At 40.6% G+C, this 17,561-nt stretch overlaps 1 protein-coding gene across 1 annotated transcript in view; it reads right to left on the minus strand.

Moving 5' to 3' along the window:
• The window catches only part of LOC128692761 (uncharacterized), a 101,034-nt gene that overhangs the window by 5,816 nt on the left and 77,657 nt on the right, over positions 1-17,561 (minus strand). The window contains exons 4-6 of the mRNA XM_070090106.1: positions 11,563-11,618; positions 9,409-9,632; positions 1,825-1,939 (exon numbers count right to left, since the gene is read on the minus strand). Coding sequence (XP_069946207.1) covers positions 1,825-1,939; positions 9,409-9,632; positions 11,563-11,618 — 395 coding nt within the window. The remainder of the gene's footprint in view (positions 1-1,824; positions 1,940-9,408; positions 9,633-11,562; positions 11,619-17,561) is intronic.

A 17,561-nucleotide genomic window follows, 5' to 3' on the forward strand; every position in this document is an offset into this window, starting at 1 on the left:
TGGTAGAAGTAGTAGTAGTGGTAGTAGTAGTAGTAGAAGTAGTAGTAGAAGTAGTAGTAGTACTAGTAGTAGCAGTAGCAGCGGTAGTAGCAGTAGTAGTAGTAGTAGTAGTCATGGTAGTAGTAGTAGTAGTAGTAGTAGTAGTAGTAGAAGTAGTAGTAGTAGTAGTAGTAGTAGTGGTAGTAGTAGTAGTAGTAGTAGTAGTAGTAGCAGTAGATGTAGTAGTAGTAGTAGTAGTAGTAGTAGTAGTAGTAGTAGTAGTAGTAGTAGTAGTAGTAGCAAAAGTAGTAGTAGTAGTAGAAGTAGTAAAAGCAGTAGTAGTAGTAGTAGTAGAAGTAGTAGAAGTAGTAGTAGTAATAGAAGTAGTAATAGTAGTAATAGTAGTAGTAGCAGTAGAAGTAGTAGTAGTAGTAGTAGTAGTAGTAGTAGTAGTAGTAGCAGTAGTAGTAGTAGACGTAGTAGTAGTAGTAGTAGTAGTAGTGGTAGTAGTAGTACTAGTAGTAGTAGTAGTAGTAAAAGTAGTAGTAGTAGTAGTACTAGTAGTAGTAGTAGTAGTAGTAGTAGTAGTAGTAGTACTAGTAGTAGTAGTAGTAGTACTAGTAGTAGTAGTAGTAGTAGTAGAAGTAGTAGTAGTAGTAGTAGTAGTAGTACTAGTAGTAGTAGTAGTAGTAGTACTAGTAGTAGTAGTAGTAGTACTAGTAGTAGTAGTAGTAGTAGTACTAGTAGTAGTAGTAGTAGTAGTACTAGTAGTAGTAGTAGTACTAGTAGTAGTAGTAGAAGTAGTAGTAGTAGTAGTAGTAGTAGTAGTAGAAGTAGTAGTAGTAGTAGTAGTAGTAGTAGTAGTAGAAGTAGTAGTAGTAGTAGTAGTAGTAGTAGTAGAAGTAGTAGTAGTAGTAGTAGTAGTAGTAGTAGTAGTAGTAGTAGTAGTAGTAGTAGTATTGTGTCGATATACACTAAAGACTTATGGGCAATAAAATACCTGTGAGAACATTTGTAATATAGAACTTATGGGTAATAAAATACCTGTGAGAACATTTGTAATATAGAACTTATGGGTAATAAAATACCTGTGAGAACATTTGTAATATAGAACTTATGGGCAATAAAATACCTGTGAGAACATTTGTAATATAGAACTTATGGGTAATAAAATACCTGTGAGAACACTTGTAATATAGAACTTATGGGTAATAAAATACCTGTGAGAACACTTGTAATATAGAACTTATGGGTAATAAAATACCTGTGAGAACATTTGTAATATAGAACTTATGGGTAATAAAATACCTGTGAGAACACTTGTAATATAGAACTTATGGGTAATAAAATACCTGTGAGAACACTTGTAATATAGAACTTATGGGTAATAAAATACCTGTGAGAACACTTGTAATATAGAACTTATGGGTAATAAAATACCTGTGAGAACACTTGTAATATAGAACTTATGGGTAATAAAATACCTGTGAGAACACTTGTAATATAGAACTTATAGGTAATAAAATTCCTGTGAGAACACTTGTAATATAGAACTTATGGGTAATAAAATACCTGTGAGAACACTTGTAATATAGAAGTTAATATTGACAATTTGGTAAATAAAGACTGACAGAAGACATGATCAAAATGCACTTCAGACACTTTCAATTACTTCCTGGCTCTTGATCCAAGGAATCAGAGCTACTCATCCTCTTCCTCTGATCAAACTTCATCGTCTTCCAGTTTCTTATGTTACCCCTGTGGGTATAGCATTTCCCATTAAAAAATGTAAATATTTCTTTGATATGTTTCTACTGCTTAGTAAAACAGTCGGTTAATACTCACTTCAAGTTCAGTAAAGTCGTCAGCAAGGGTTATATTTCCAGGGTTCTGAACAGCTTTTTGAATCTTATCTCGGTTCTCCTCAGCAAGTTTCTTCACTGAGTTGTTTCCCCTTTTCCTATAAAATGAAACATATAATATCGATAGTCAGTTTTACTTCTTTTCAAGTGTACTTTGTGATTATGTACAAGAATGGTATACAATACCGACAAGATGAAATTGAGACACATGTGCAACATCTGGGTATCTTTATTGTAGACGTTTCGCCATCCAGTGGCTTTATCAATACAAATTCCAGGACATAACTTGAAGACAGTAGGACTATGTACAGAAGATGAGGAAATCAGTCTCTCAACCTAGCAGTCGATACGATACGATACGATAGGACTCACAGGTAAGGACCCATGAGGGGCGAGGGGCAAGTGGGGACAGTGCGAAGAATAGATGGTGAGAGGAATGTCTTGAGTTGAAGAGAGAAGAGTCAGGACTAAACCCAACTGCTAAGCCTGGATAAACAATAACGAAGACGACATAAAAGACAACAGGGACTCTGCGGGTGCTGACTGCAACTGACTGGAAGCACTTCAACTTGCAATGACTGGATATGGTTCAGGGATACGTTGTTGCAAAGGCGACGCAAAACGCACATCGCAAGCACTTCAGCCCTAAAAACGCACAAAGACGCACTTTTAAGTTATTTGAATTTTTAAGCAAAAGTCAGATAATTTATGTGTATTGTGGTGGAGGTGCCGGATCATTCAATGATTAAAAAAGATTTACATCATTGTAAGGACGTCTGAGAGTATCAGCTAAGTGTGTAGTCCAGTAGTCATGATATGTTTCAAGTCTGTCAAGTTGTTTGTCACTAAGTGTCTTCCAGTATACGTTCAAAGCTGGTGTGTTTGTCGTGAGGTGGAGAGATTCACTGGTGGCAAATTCGTCCCACCTCACTCCCAACACCCAACGTAATGCACGATTCTGGATACGTTGAAATTTTAGTGCGTTTGTCTTGGCAATTAACGTCAGAGCGAGTGGAAAGTAAGAGAGTAGAGGTCGAATGAGTGCTTTGTAAAGATGTAGTTTTGTCTTGGGACTGACTCCTCGCAGCTTATATAACCTTGAGAGTGCAGTTCCCGCCTGTATGGTCTTTGTAGTAATGTGAGATTTTAAGTTCAGTGTGTGGTCGAGGGTAACACCAAGGACAACTGTCGTGAAGGAGCGTGGGATGGGGGTACGGGAGGTGCTTGTTTTGAGTTCGACAGGAGTGGGGACATCACGCATTCTATGGAAGTAAGTGATTTTTGACTTATTTGGGTTGGTTTTGATGCGCCATAATAATTCCCAGGCGGTAATCCTGTCGACATCTCTTTGTGTTCTGCGTGCAAGGAAACGAAAGTTTTCATGTGTTGTGAGTTGAGTGATGTCATCTGCGTAAGAAAGGGTAATTGTGTTTGGGTAAAGAGGTTCAGGTAAATCATTCGTGTAGAGTATATATAGGGTGGGAGATAGGACAGAGCCTTGGGGTACACCCGCTTTTAATGTGAAATAGTCCGAATAATGATCTCTGAACCGTATACGCATCGTTCGGCCATCTAAAAAATGACATAATAATTTCATCATATTTATAGTTAAGTCAAAGGAAGTGCAAAGTTTGTATTTTAATCCTTCATGCCAAACAGTGTCAAAAGCTTTCTCTACATCTTTGGCGACAAGGGCGGAGGTACAGTTCTGGGCTTTATTGATACGTATATAGTTCAGGATTATACTCAAAACGTCTTGGGTAGATCGTTTTTTTCGGAAACCGAATTGTCTTTCAGTAAGCAAGTTATGTGTCTCTAGGTGAGTCCTGAGTCGCATATTTACAAGTCGTTCAAAGGTCTTACCCAAAATTTCAAGGAGGCTAATTGGTCTATAGTTCTTGGGGTCAGTCAAGTCTTTCCCAGGTTTTGGTATGAGACATGCAGTTGCAGATTTAAAGAATGGGGGGAAATAGCCAGATGCAAGAGAGGCATTAAAGAGGTCAGTGATAGCAGAAGCAACAGAAAGTGGAAGGTGACGAAGGACTGAATGTGACAGACCTGAAGCACCTGGAGCTTTTTTTGGAAGGTGTGAAAGTAAGGAGTGAACATCATTTACAGTAAAAGGAGAGTTTAGAGGATGTGTGGAAGATAGGGTGTTTAGGTTTATGATTGGATCAGGATTGGTTAAATCTTCATGGTTGGATACCCATCTCTCTATGTCTAATGTATGTGCTATGACAGCTTGGTCTGGTGGATGTGGGTGGAAGATGTTTTCCCATATGTCTTTGAAAATATGTACCGCTTCAGCAGGGTCAGAGATCTGTCTGATGTTGCTGTTTATGTGTCTAAAGGTTGTGGATCGAGGGGTGCCTGTAAGTTTCCGAATGGATGACCAGAATGCTTTGGGATCTCTCGTACGCTGTACATCTGTATGATTTATAACTGATTGCCAATGTCGGGCGTGGTCATCGTCTAGGCTATGGATGATATGTGTACGTAAAATAGTGAGGCCCCATCGGATGATATTGAGTCTGTTTTGGTTTGCTAGGAAACGGTGTCTGTAACATGTGAGTAATCTTTTTGTTCTTTCTGATGGGCGAAAAGAGTATCGTACTTTGTGGTGTGTCATTGGGACAACCTCTGTAGCAGTTTGGGTAATTGATTGTTGAATGCGTTGAATTTGTGTGTCTATGTCTGATACTGGTCTATTGTCATAGTTGTGTGTGAGATCAAGAGTGTTTAGGCGTTGTTTGAACAGATCCCAGTCCGCCTGAGAATAAGCTGGAGAGGGGCGAACTGGAATGAGTATAGGATTTGAGGAAATATGCAAAATGAAAGGAATGTGGTCAGATCCAGAGAGCGGTCCTGGTGTTGTGTAGTGATGTAAGCGATTACTAGCTCTGTTTGTAAAAATTTTATCAGGGTTGCCTTGGCCATTGTGTGTATAGACTGTTGGGAAGTAAGGTCCGAGGTGCATGAGATGTTTCTGTGTTACAAGTGTATTAAGTTGCCTTCCATGCAAATTTGTGAAGTTGTCATGGAAGTCTGTGTGTTTGGCATTTAGGTCGGCAAGTAGGTATACAGGGAGATGTGTATGATTAAAAAGAATGGTTAAATCATGAATGTTAATGTTTTGATGGGGTCTGATATATGTCGTGTACACGATGATGGGTCCGTGTATTGTGTAAATTTTCACAGCCATGCTGTGAGAATATGTAAATGGAAGGGATAAGAACTCATGTTTAATTGTACTTTTAACAAGAATAGCTACGCCATTCCAGTGTTCAGCAGGAGACTGACGGGCTGTATATCCTAAGTGTCTGACACGTTGATCATCACGAACACACGTGCTGTTTAATAGCAACACGTCTGGTTGTTCTGATTCAACGAGGTCAGCAAGAATGTATTTGTTTGCGTTATAAGCTCTTATGTTAAATTAAATAACCTTAAGGGCCATGGTTGGGGTTACTTGAAGGACGAAATTGTAAGTCTTTCCTATTTTTATCGTGCTAACCCAGCACCTGATCTATATTTGGTCGGTTGTGTTTTACGGTTTCTGGATTGAGAGCGGGAAGGGGAAGGTGAGAGAGGCCTGGAGTAGGAGGTGGGACTAGGTGTAGTGTTAAGATGAGAGGATGAGTTGGGGCGAGAGGGAGAGGGCGAGGGCGGGGCTTGATTTATTAAGTGCTGAACTTTATCCAGACATTTGTCGAATCCGGGAGAGATGTTATACCGTTGTACCACAGTAGTAGATCGAGACTTGAGAGTAGGAGAACGAGAAGGACGAGTAGAGGAAGAAGGAGGTTGAGATCGTTTGGTGTTAGAACCAGAACTGGTGGAAGGATTAGAAGGACAGGATTTTGGCATATGGGTGGAAGGAGAAGGGTCTGCCTGAGTAGAAGCTTGAAGAGGAGTTTCTGGAGTGGAGAGAGAGGAGTTGGGAAAAAGTTCATCCTTAGGAAGAAAGAAATCAGGAGGGAAAATGATGGGGTCAAAGTTGTTGGCTTTCAAAAGATCATTCAGCATCGTTGGATAGTTGGCTTTATGACAGTATACAGCAGTGAGCACAATGGTCTCAAGGATATTAGATTGTTTTGAGGATGAAGAGGCCGAGGGAAGGTTGGTTTGTGCAGCAGCAGCATAGGAAGGATAAGTTGTAGAAGTGGTAGCAGGAGGAACATAAGAGTTTGGTTGGTAAGTGGATGAGAATGTTGTCTGTGTTTGTGAGCGTGGAGTCAAGACTGGGTTTGGGAGGTTCAGAGGTTGGTCTTTCCGTAATGAAGAAACATAATCCTTACGAGTAGGGCAGTTGAAAGAAGTAGCAGAATGTGCCTGAGAACAGTGCAAACATTTTAGAGTGTTGGAACATTTTTGCCATGTGTGGCCTGGAGAAGAACACTTGGAACACAGCTGTTGCTTGTCACAAGTATTCTTTAGATGTCCAAACTCAAGGCATTTGTAGCACTGATGAATAGCGACATAGTTAGGTAGAAACAATGAAGTAGGTGGAATAAGAAAGTAGTTAGCTCGAACACCATGTTTGAACAGTTTATCAGCCTCATCTGGAGTGGAACATCTGATCTTAAGGATATTAGAGCGTTCAGGATGGAAAAGTTCCTCAACTGTGACTTGATTTTGAGTTGAAATGTCTGTCATCAAGGCGTCTTTGTTCTGGGTGTATTCGTTTAGCAGTGATGAGTCAACAAATTTTGCCACGACTGTACTCCTGGCCTTTTGATCAGGAGCCCAATCGATAGCAAAACCTGCCTGAAAGAGCTTTTCTCGGACTTCCTTACTTGTACATAGGTCATAGTTGACAGGATCAAGATTAACCTTACATCCGGTATGGGTCTTGAAGATGTTTATCATTCGAGCCTGGGTAATATTGAAAAAGGTAGAGGCATAGTCAATCGTATCCTTGTCAGCTTTAGAGTACTTTAACATCAAGGCCATTGTCGGAAAACTGGGTCTCTGTGTAGTTGCCATGATGACAACAGCACAGGTGGATATGCCGCTTGAATCGTGAGTGGCGTCTAAGGGGCGTCAAGTGCGTAATTCTGACAGATCATGTTTGTGTTGTAGGTGTACCTGCCAAGATTAGGTTTCCCGTGCGTTAATTACAAGGAATGCAGCCACGGGCACCTGACCAGACGAATACTCCCACCGACGCAGGAGCAGGTCCAGCCGATCCAGAAAAAAAGAAGAAAATTTTAGAGGAGAGAAAGGTGCTGGTGTCTCCAGAGCGATATAGTCAAGCCGATCCACTGTGTGGGGATCTTTAACCACCTCAGTGAAGAGGGCTTGGCTGGCCTCTGAGGAGATTACGGCACAACAGAGAGCTAAACCCGTGTCACACAAAAAAAAGATATTGGTTTAAAAAAAAGCTGTCTAATTCTCAAAGATGCCTTCACAGCCGAACACGAGTAAGAGGATGTCGGTATGCAAGGATTACACATACACAGAGTGCATAGGTGTGGTCGTGATGCTCTTGAACAATATACCAGCAGGTAACATCCAACAGGTTGAGGTGGGAAGACTTCACCCAGCTGCAAGAGTGCAGAGGCCAACGGTCTGCCCTGGGGCAGGCAGCCAGCGACGCACCAAGTCCTGGAGCCAAGATGAAGAGTTTCCAGAAATCAACCAATCAGGCAATGTCTTCTTAAAACAAGAAAATCAATGCTATTTTTCCTTAACAAACACACCAAAAGCTTCTTCCAGCAAGTGGATCGAAAGGCAGCCAATCAGGAGCAAGCAAAGCATGCAGCCAATCAGGAGCAAGCAAAGCATACAGCCAACCGGGAGCAGGTACGTCTGTCCAATGCGGAAGCTAGCAGAGGAATGCTGTCTGCACCTAGCAGTAGGTGCGAAGAGCACCGTAGTCGTGGAGGTTCTGAAGCAGAAGCAAGGCGCCTGACGCTTATATAGTAACGTCAGGTGGAAATGGGACGGGTAGCTGACGAAGGCATAGTCACTGGTAGGCGGGATTCCCCAGTGGAAGTAGGTCCTACCCAAAGAGATGGGTTAGTTGTAGTAGTAGTTGTCGTAGTCGTGAAGGTTATGTACATGTCCTCAGAATCAAGATTCCATGATGTTGCGGTGTCAGACACTGGATGGCGAAACGTCTACAATAAAGATACCCAGATGTTGCACATGTGTCTCAATTTCACTTTGAGATTATGTATTTACAATAATTAGTTGCAGTGCAAAGAACCACTAGCTTGCCAAGGCATTATGGGTAGACTTAATTTAATGGCTTACAGACTACTTAATACTAAAGAAATTTATCATAGTTTAAGTTGTACAGTAGTTTCAATAGTAAATATTGAAATTATATTATGGAAATATAACATTGTGATTTGCCGAAAGTACTTTACAGTATGAGAATGCTACAATTGGGTGTAGGGCAGTATTGTTTTGGGTAGGTATTTATACTACTATGTAGTATTAGTCAATGTATGAACTAGGGCGTCTAGTCTTGAAGTTCTAAGATTTAGGTAATTGTGAGGTTTTTGGGTAAAGTTAAATATTGAGTTTTGAGTATTTAGTCTAGGGGTATCGAGAGGAGGAGTTTGAGGTAATCAGTCCCTTAGCCTGGAATCGCCTACATGGGATCCTATCAGAACGACCAAGGGCTATATGGGAGCCTATCAGAACGACCAAGGGCTACATGGGAACCTGTCAGTATGACCAAGGGCTATATTGGGAACCTGTCAGAACGACCAAGGGCTACATGGGAACCTGTCAGAACGACCAAGGGCTACAGAAGAACAAAAAGGTTAAGAGTCCCTGTAATAAAGAAGATTACTCTAATAAATATCATAAATTGTGCATTAGTGTTGTGCGGTAAAAGTCAGTGAAATGGGCTTATGGTAGTTCAGACTCTGAGCCAATGTTGCAGTGTGTCACCGCCAGCACTACCATCTAGTGGGCCGCTGCAAAGCTCCAGATTCCTTCGGGTCTGTGTTTCCTCAGTTTCTACTCCTCGTAGTAATAACCTTACCTGGTGTACATGGGAATGTGGAGAACCAATTCTCCTCCACTCTTTTCCTGATCAGGTAAAGTGATCTACCAGGAATATTGCTTCATTTATTTTATACATAACCTGGTTACCAATAATGAAAATGGAGTATAATTACCAACCTTTGTAACCAGTGTGTTTTTTTTTCATTATAAGCTCTGCTGCTGGCGTGGTCATCCACAGTAGATGCTCGATAAAACCATACCACGGATGGGATAGAACCCGCGATCAGAGAGTCATAAAACTCCAGACCGACGCTTTAGCCACTGCGCCAGTGGCTAACGCGCCGGTCTGGAGTTTTATGACCCTCTGATCGTGGATTATATCCCCGTCCGTGGTATGGTTTTTTTTTGTAATCATCTCACTAATTATCATCTCATGAATTATTTTTTTTGTAGGGTGTTTCCCTGACATTGTCTTTTTAACCTGTAAATCATAACTACTGTAGAAGTAAATAAAACAGTGTTAGTTCTGTTAACATTAAGATTTACATTTGTTGTATTCACATTTAATATTTATTCTTTACATAAAAAGAAGTGGAGTACTTACTCAGCTTCTTTAATGGTTCTCTCATAGCATGTCAGTGCATTTTTTAAATCAAAAGTGAAGTAAAAAGCATTGGCCATATTCAGGAATATGTGGGGTAACTCTTCGTCCATGCATCTAAATCTGTTCACAAAATTTTTATATTTATCTAACGCATCTTGGTAGTTGCCTTTGATATATAAGATGTTCGCTTCATTGATAAATTCTGCTTCGTCCTCCTCATCCTCCTGCAAAACGACAAATTCGTATTAATACTATCATCAATTAATACTAGTTAGTTAGTTAAAGATTAGCTGGTATTCTCCCGGCCCGGGCCTTTTCCAAGTGGTGGCCCGGCCTTGGCTCCCTCTTTAGGGAGTGTCTGAGACCTAAGTCTCCCATGGGAGGAGGCACAAGTACCTCCTCATCTTTGGGACCAACTGTCCCCAGACCTAGCCACAAGCTAGGCCTCTCTGGTCTGCCATCCCCGCCCCAAGGGGGCAAATGGGAATGACAGTCTTATGAGCTAAAGGCTCGGGCTCAGGCACCTACCCTACCCTAGAAGGGTTAGGCATGGTGTCGATCGCAAAACGACAAATTCGTATTAATACTATCATCAACTAATACTGTCATCAATTAATACTATCATCAATTAATACTATCATCAATTAATACTATCATCAACTAATACTGTCATCAATTAATACTATCATCAATTAATACTATCATCAATTAGTACTATCATCAACTAATACTGTCATCAATTAATACTATCATCAATTAATACTATCATCATTTAATACTATCATCAATTAATACTATCATCAATTAATACTATCATCAATTAATACTATCATCAATTAATACTATCATCAATTAATACTATCATCAACTAATACTGTCATCAATTAATACTATTATTATTATTATTATTAAAGATTAGCCGGCATTCTCCCGGCCCGGGGCCTTTTCCAAGTGGTGGCCCGGCCTTGGCTCCCTCTTTAGGGAGTGTCTGAGACCTAAGTCTCCCATGGGAGGAGGCAAAAGTACCTCCTCATCTTTGGGACCAATTGTCCCCAGGCCTAGCCACAAGCTAGGCCTCTCTGGTCTGCCATCCCCGCCCCAAGGGGGCAAATGGGAATGACAGTCTTATGAGCTAAAGGCTCGGGCTCAGGCACCTACCCTACCCTAGAAGGGTTAGGCATGGTGTCGATCGCAAAACGACAAATTCGTATTAATACTATCATCAACTAATACTGTCATCAATTAATACTATCATCAATTAATACTATCATCAATTAATACTATCATCAACTAATACTGTCATCAATTAATACTATCATCAATTAATACTATCATCAATTAGTACTATCATCAACTAATACTGTCATCAATTAATACTATCATCAATTAATACTATCATCATTTAATACTATCATCAATTAATACTATCATCAATTAATACTATCATCAATTAATACTATCATCAATTAATACTATCATCAATTAATACTATCATCAACTAATACTATCATCAATTAATACTATCATCAATTAATACTATCATCAATTAATACTATCATCAATTAATACTATCATCAATTAATACTATCATCAATTAAATTTCTTTTTTATTATAATAATATAATTCCAGATAAATTTCCTTCACGTGAAGATGTTTGCCATCTTGTTATTTTCGATTTCCTAAGTCTTGTCTGGGGACAATGAGAGGTACATTATCCAAAGAGTTAGATACCCTCCTATCCTGGGATCACACCTTGCTATCCCTTCCTATCCTAACACATGCAGTGGTTCACCATGAATGCACATTAATAACTTTGTCATTCACACTATAAATCAATATTCACATACATTGTTGCAGCAGATGTTAGTACACATCAGATAAAACTCACAGAACTACGACTAGTGATAGATATGGAACTGCAATAGACATACATAAAAGGTACAATTGAAATACATAAATACATACATACTGGAGTTATAAATAGGTGAGTAGTAGACCTAAAATGTGTCCAGTTCGGTGTTGTCATTTCTCAAGTGAAGAGCTGCCAGAGAGGCAGGAGGGAAACGCAACGACGAAGGGAGGACAATGTAAAAACAAAACAAAAATGAAAAAGCAGGAAATGGTAGAGATGAAGAACGAAGAAATGTACTTACAGAAGATAAATCGTTTAAGTTATCTTCCCATGCTTGGTCTGCGTAACCAGTTGCCCCTGTCAATGAGAGATAATATCATTGTTAAGCAGATATCGTGCTATCACCTACATCAGGGTCATTAACACTGCATGTGACCTGAACACCAATCGTGAACAATATCTTAACTACATAAATATGGATTAAATTTTCTAGATATATATACTATAAAATATATTTTTGTATATAAAACGTCTGTGGTTCATACCCTGTGTGAGTCTTCAATATATAAATGGCAGAAAACATATTTCAGATACCCGTCTGTTGGACATCAAATGGTTCGTTAACAACTTTTCAGTTGGATAAGACACGTGTGAAACAGTGAGGTGTTTTTATTCCGAAAGTTTCGCCTAAACAGTAGGCTTCTTCAGTCTAGTAGAGGAGGCAACAGAAGCAATAGAAATGTAAAGACGATGTAATCAGTCCATTAGTCTCAAAGACGTAGTTTAGAGATGGTCAGTCCCTCAGCCTGGAGAAGAATTCTGCTCCATAGTCTGGAAAAATGTGAAGCTGACCGAATAAGAATGAAGACTAATATACTGTCAATGTGAGGCGCAAAATCTTGATGAAAGAAGAGATGGAATAAAATTACCTAACTGTTGCACGTGTCTTACTTATCAACCTGTCAGTATTGTGACCATTATCATATTCACAGTTAAAAAGCTTCTCTGATTCCAGACAAAATTACACGTTTGATCTTTGGTGCATTGCAGTGTGCCCTTAAAAAGAAAAATGCAGGAAATAAGTCCTTAGCTGAAAGCAACACTAATCGCCTCCTTGTTTCCGAAGCTGCTGTCTGAAGTATTTGAAAAGAGGCTACTACGTTGCTTCAAACTAACGCTTTGGTGTCTGACAAGAAAGATTATCAGTGGCAAGAGCGTGTGTCAATAGCTTATTTGACAATGCAAAATTAAAACTAGACTGTCCTTCTAGACACAGGAAGGAGTCGATAGTCTACACTGGGGAACATTAAATAAATTCAACGAATGGTGTTCAATGAGGAAATCCTCTTGCCCCATTTCTCGTCTACACAAAGGGTAAAGAAATCTATGTAGGATATACCAGCGAAGTAAACACCTGTTTCGTGGATGATGGAGCACCAACTAGAGGACACAATCTGCTAGACATGGTTCTTGCCACCTAGGAATCACTAATTAATAATCTTGAGGTTAATTAATGATGAGCTTGGAGAAAGCGATCACAAATCACTTAGTTTCAACATATCAGGGAATTACCCAAATAACTGCAATCAAGTCTCTGTCCCAGATTTCAGCTTTTCCAATTTCTTGGGACTGAGAAATTACCAGGGTGGGCTAAATTGGAACGACCTGACTATGGGTCAGGGAGGTGGAGTTGCTTGCCAATATGACAGCTTTCAGAGCATAGTTCTAGCTGGAAATGTACACATAAGGAGTATAATGTGATCCTTTATTGACAACGTGTCCCACACACAGTGGGCAAAAGGTACCATAAGATGGCCACCATGCGCACTGACCCCCCACTTCCGGTCCTGCTTTCTGGCCCCCCATGCCCCCCACCCAAGCCTGCCCACCTGTGCCTGGCTGCCCATGCCCATCTGCCCACCAGCACCTTCCCGCCTGCCCGCCCGCTCGCGCCGCCCATGCTACACCTTCTGCAGCGCCTTCTGCTGCATCCCCCGGATCACCTCCACTCCTCGAATTTTTTTCGAATATTTTTTTCGAATTTCATAATTTTTTTTTCTTTACCCTTATGTGAAGACCTCCCCACTCCCATTAAGATCCAATTTTCCAAAATTATACAGGGTTGCCAAATTTTCATTTATTTTCGAAGATTTTTTGTATTCTCCATCTCCTTGGATCAAGATTTAACCCCTCCCACTGAATCACCATTTTTTCTTCAAAATTTCGATTTTTTCAATAATACAAAGAAAAAGATTTGACTTTACCCTCCAACTCCTTGGATCAAGACCTCCATCTCCCCCACACCTCCCACCACCCACTTCCATTCCCCAAAAATCCCTGCTTCACCTCCTCGGATCAAGATCACCATCCCCAACTCTCCACACTCTCTAAAGCCGTTATTCCTGCTCTATCTCCATGGATCAAGATTACCTTATAACTCCTCGGATCAAGACTTCCCTCACACCTCCCACCATCAACTTCCATCTAACCAAAAATTTCGATTTTTTTCCATTTTCTTGTAGTTTCCAACTCCTCGGATGAAGACCTCCATCACCCTCACACCTCCCACAACCCGCTACCGTCTCCCCAAAATCCCTGCTTCACGTCCTCGGATCAAGATCACCCTCCCCATCTCCCATCACCCTCTAAACCCAATATTCCTGCTCCATCTCCTTGGATTAAGATTTACCCTCCACTTTCTCGGATCAAGATCACTCTCCCCATCTCCCTTCACCCTCTAAATCCAATATTCCTGCTCCATCTCCTTGGATCAAGAATTACTCTCCACTTCCTCGGATCAAGTGTTGGATCCTCCCTACGGGAGGTGCTCATACGTATGCAGGTCCAAACAAGATGGATGTGACGTCACTGGCAGCTGAGTAAACACAGGTGGGGTGTGACGTCACATGATAACTCCCCATGACCTCACTCAGGATACAACACGCTGAATCAAGTAATATTAAGCTGGGTCACTGTGACCTCTCCTTACCTTAATAAACTAAAACACATGGATAACTCTAATACACAATATTTTCCTTCATTTATTTTCCTTTTTTATTTTCTTTAATACATTTTCTTAATTACAAGAATTGTCAGTAATAAACATTTTCACTACATTTCATATAAAGCATAGGGAAAACACTACCCATTTTCTCCGATTCATCACAGGGAAAACACTACCCATTTTCTCCGATTCATCACAAGGAAAACACTACCCATTTTCTACGATTCATCACAGGGAAAACACTACCCATTTTCTCCGATTCATCACAGGGAAAACACTACCCATTTTCTCCGATTCATCACAGGGAAAACACTACCCATTTTCTCCGATTCATCACAGGGAAAACACTACCCATTTTCTCCGATTCATCACAGGGAAAACATTACCCATTTTCTACGATTCATCACAGGGAAAACACTACCCATTTTCTACGATTCATCACAGGGAAAACACTACCCATTTTCTACGATTCATCACAGGGAAAACACTACACATTTTCTACGATTCATCACAGGGAAAACACTACCCATTTTCTCCGATTCATCACAGGGAAAACACTACCCATTTTCTCCGATTCATCACAGGGAAAACACTACCCATTTTCTCCGATTCATCACAGGGAAAACACTACCCATTTTCTACGATTCATCACAAGGAAAACACTACACATTTTCTCCGATTCATCACAAGGAAAACATTACACATTTTCTCCGATTCATCACAAGGAAAACACTACCCATTTTCTCCGATTCATCACAGGGAAAACACTACCCATTTTCTACGATTCATCACAAGGAAAACACTACACATTTTCTCCGATTCATCACAGGGAAAACACTACACATTTTCTCCGATTCATCACAAGGAAAACACTACACATTTTCTCCGATTCATCACAAGGAAAACACTACACATTTTCTACGATTCATCACAAGGAAAACACTACACATTTTCTACGATTCATCACAAGGAAAACACTACACATTTTCTACGATTCATCACAAGGAAAACACTACACATTTTCTCCGATTCATCACAAGGAAAACACTACACATTTTCTACGATTCATCACAAGGAAAACACTACACATTTTCTACGATTCATCACAAGGAAAACACTACACATTTTCTACGATTCATCACAAGGAAAACACTACACATTTTCTACGATTCATCACAGGGAAAACATTACACATTTTCTCCGATTCATCACAAGGAAAACATTACCCATTTTCTCCGATTCATCACAAGGAAAACACTACACATTTTCTCCGATTCATCACAAGGAAAACACTACACATTTTCTCCGATTCATCACAAGGAAAACACTACACATTTTCTCCGATTCATCACAAGGAAAACATTACACATTTTCTACGATTCATCACAAGAAAAACATTACACATTTTTCTCTAGTTCAACCACAACAATCCACATTTTTCTTCTTTTTTTACTTAATGCGACAAAATATTCCATAAAGTTAATCTGACTGTCCCCAACTAATACAACTAATACAACTAATACAACTAATACCCAACTAATACCTCGACTGGCGGTGTCCATGACGTTTTCTACAGCCTTAGTAGATGTAATAAATGGTTTTGAAAACCGACAAGCTAATTAAAGAATTGAGACACTTATGCAACATATGGGAATCTTTATTGAAGAAACGTTTCGCCACACAGTGGCTTCATCAGTCCAATACAAAGCAGGAAGGTGTAACGAGAGTTAATAAGTCCCTCAGCCTGGGCTCGTTGTGTTCAGTCATTAAGATCGACAACACTCTAATTACCAGACATAATGAGGGCAAATTCCTAGGCCTATACCTTGACAACAACCTGAATTTCAGCACCCATATCCAACACATAACCAAAAAAGTATCCAAAACGGTTGGGATCCTCTCCAAGATACGATACTACGTGCCGCAAAATGCCCTTCTCACACTATACCACTCACTTGACTCAAGAAATCGTAATGACACGATTGCAAACAAACCATACCCCCGGCCGGGATTGAACCCGCGGTCATAGAGTCTCAAAACTCCAGCCCGTCGCGTTAGCCACTAGACCAGCTAGCCACAATAAGATTCATCCAACTAGGTATATTTCTACACCATAGGAAGGTTAGCACAGGCACCACTGTGACCACAAATGCAAGTTTTTACAGACGGCCTCCGGCCACGCTAGCTGGAGATTCGTCTGTAAAAACTTGCATTTGTGGTCACAGTGGTGCCTGTGCTAACCTTCCTATGGTGTAGAAATATACCTAGTTGGATGAATCTTATTGTGGCTAGCTGGTCTAGTGGCTAACGCGACGGGCTGGAGTTTTGAGACTCTATGACCGCGGGTTCAATCCCGGCCGGGGGTATGGTTTGTTTGCAATCGTGTCATTACGATTTCTTGAGTCATGTTGACGGCAGTGAAGGGTCTTGAGCTAGAGTTCGTCACGGCCACGCTAGCTGGAGATTCGTCTGTAAAAACTTGCATTTGTGGTCACAGTGGTGCCTGCGCTAACCTTCCTATGGTGTAGAAATATACCTAGTTGGATGAATCTTATTGTGGCTAGCTGGTCTAGTGGCTAACGCGACGGGCTGGAGTTTTGAGACTCTATGACCGCGGGTTCAATCCCGGCCGGGGGTATGGTTTGTTTGCAATCGTGTCATTACGATTTCTTGAGTCATGTTGACGGCAGTGAAGGGTCTTGAGCTAGAGATCGTCACGGCCACGCTAGCTGGAGATTCGTCTGTAAAAACTTGCATTTGTGGTCACAGTGGTGCCTGTGCTAACCTTCCTATGGTGTAGAAATATACCTAGTTGGATGAATCTTATTGTGGCTAGCTGGTCTAGTGGCTAACGCGACGGGCTGGAGTTTTGAGACTCTATGACCGCGGGTTCAATACTGGCCGGGGGTATGGTTTGATACCACTCACTTATTTATCCATACCTCACCTATGCTATTTGTGCTTGGGGATCAACTCCAGCAACACACCTAAAGCCAATAATAACCCAACAAAAAGCTGCAGTAAGAATAATCACTAAATCCCATCCCTAGCAACATGCCCCCCCCACTCTTCATAGATCTAAACTTACTCCCTGTTCAGTACATCCACACTTACTACTGTGCAATCTACATCTACAGGACCTTAAACTCCAATATCATCCTTGACATAAAACGCTTTCTTGATAGTTGTGACAGAACCCACAGGCATAACACCAGACACAAACATCTCTACGACATTCCCTGTGTCCGACTAAACCTTTACAAAAATTCAATGTATGTCAAAGGCCCTAAAATCTG

Source organism: Cherax quadricarinatus, chromosome 30, assembly GCF_038502225.1.
Source record: "Cherax quadricarinatus isolate ZL_2023a chromosome 30, ASM3850222v1, whole genome shotgun sequence".
Lineage (NCBI taxonomy): Eukaryota > Metazoa > Arthropoda > Malacostraca > Decapoda > Parastacidae > Cherax > Cherax quadricarinatus.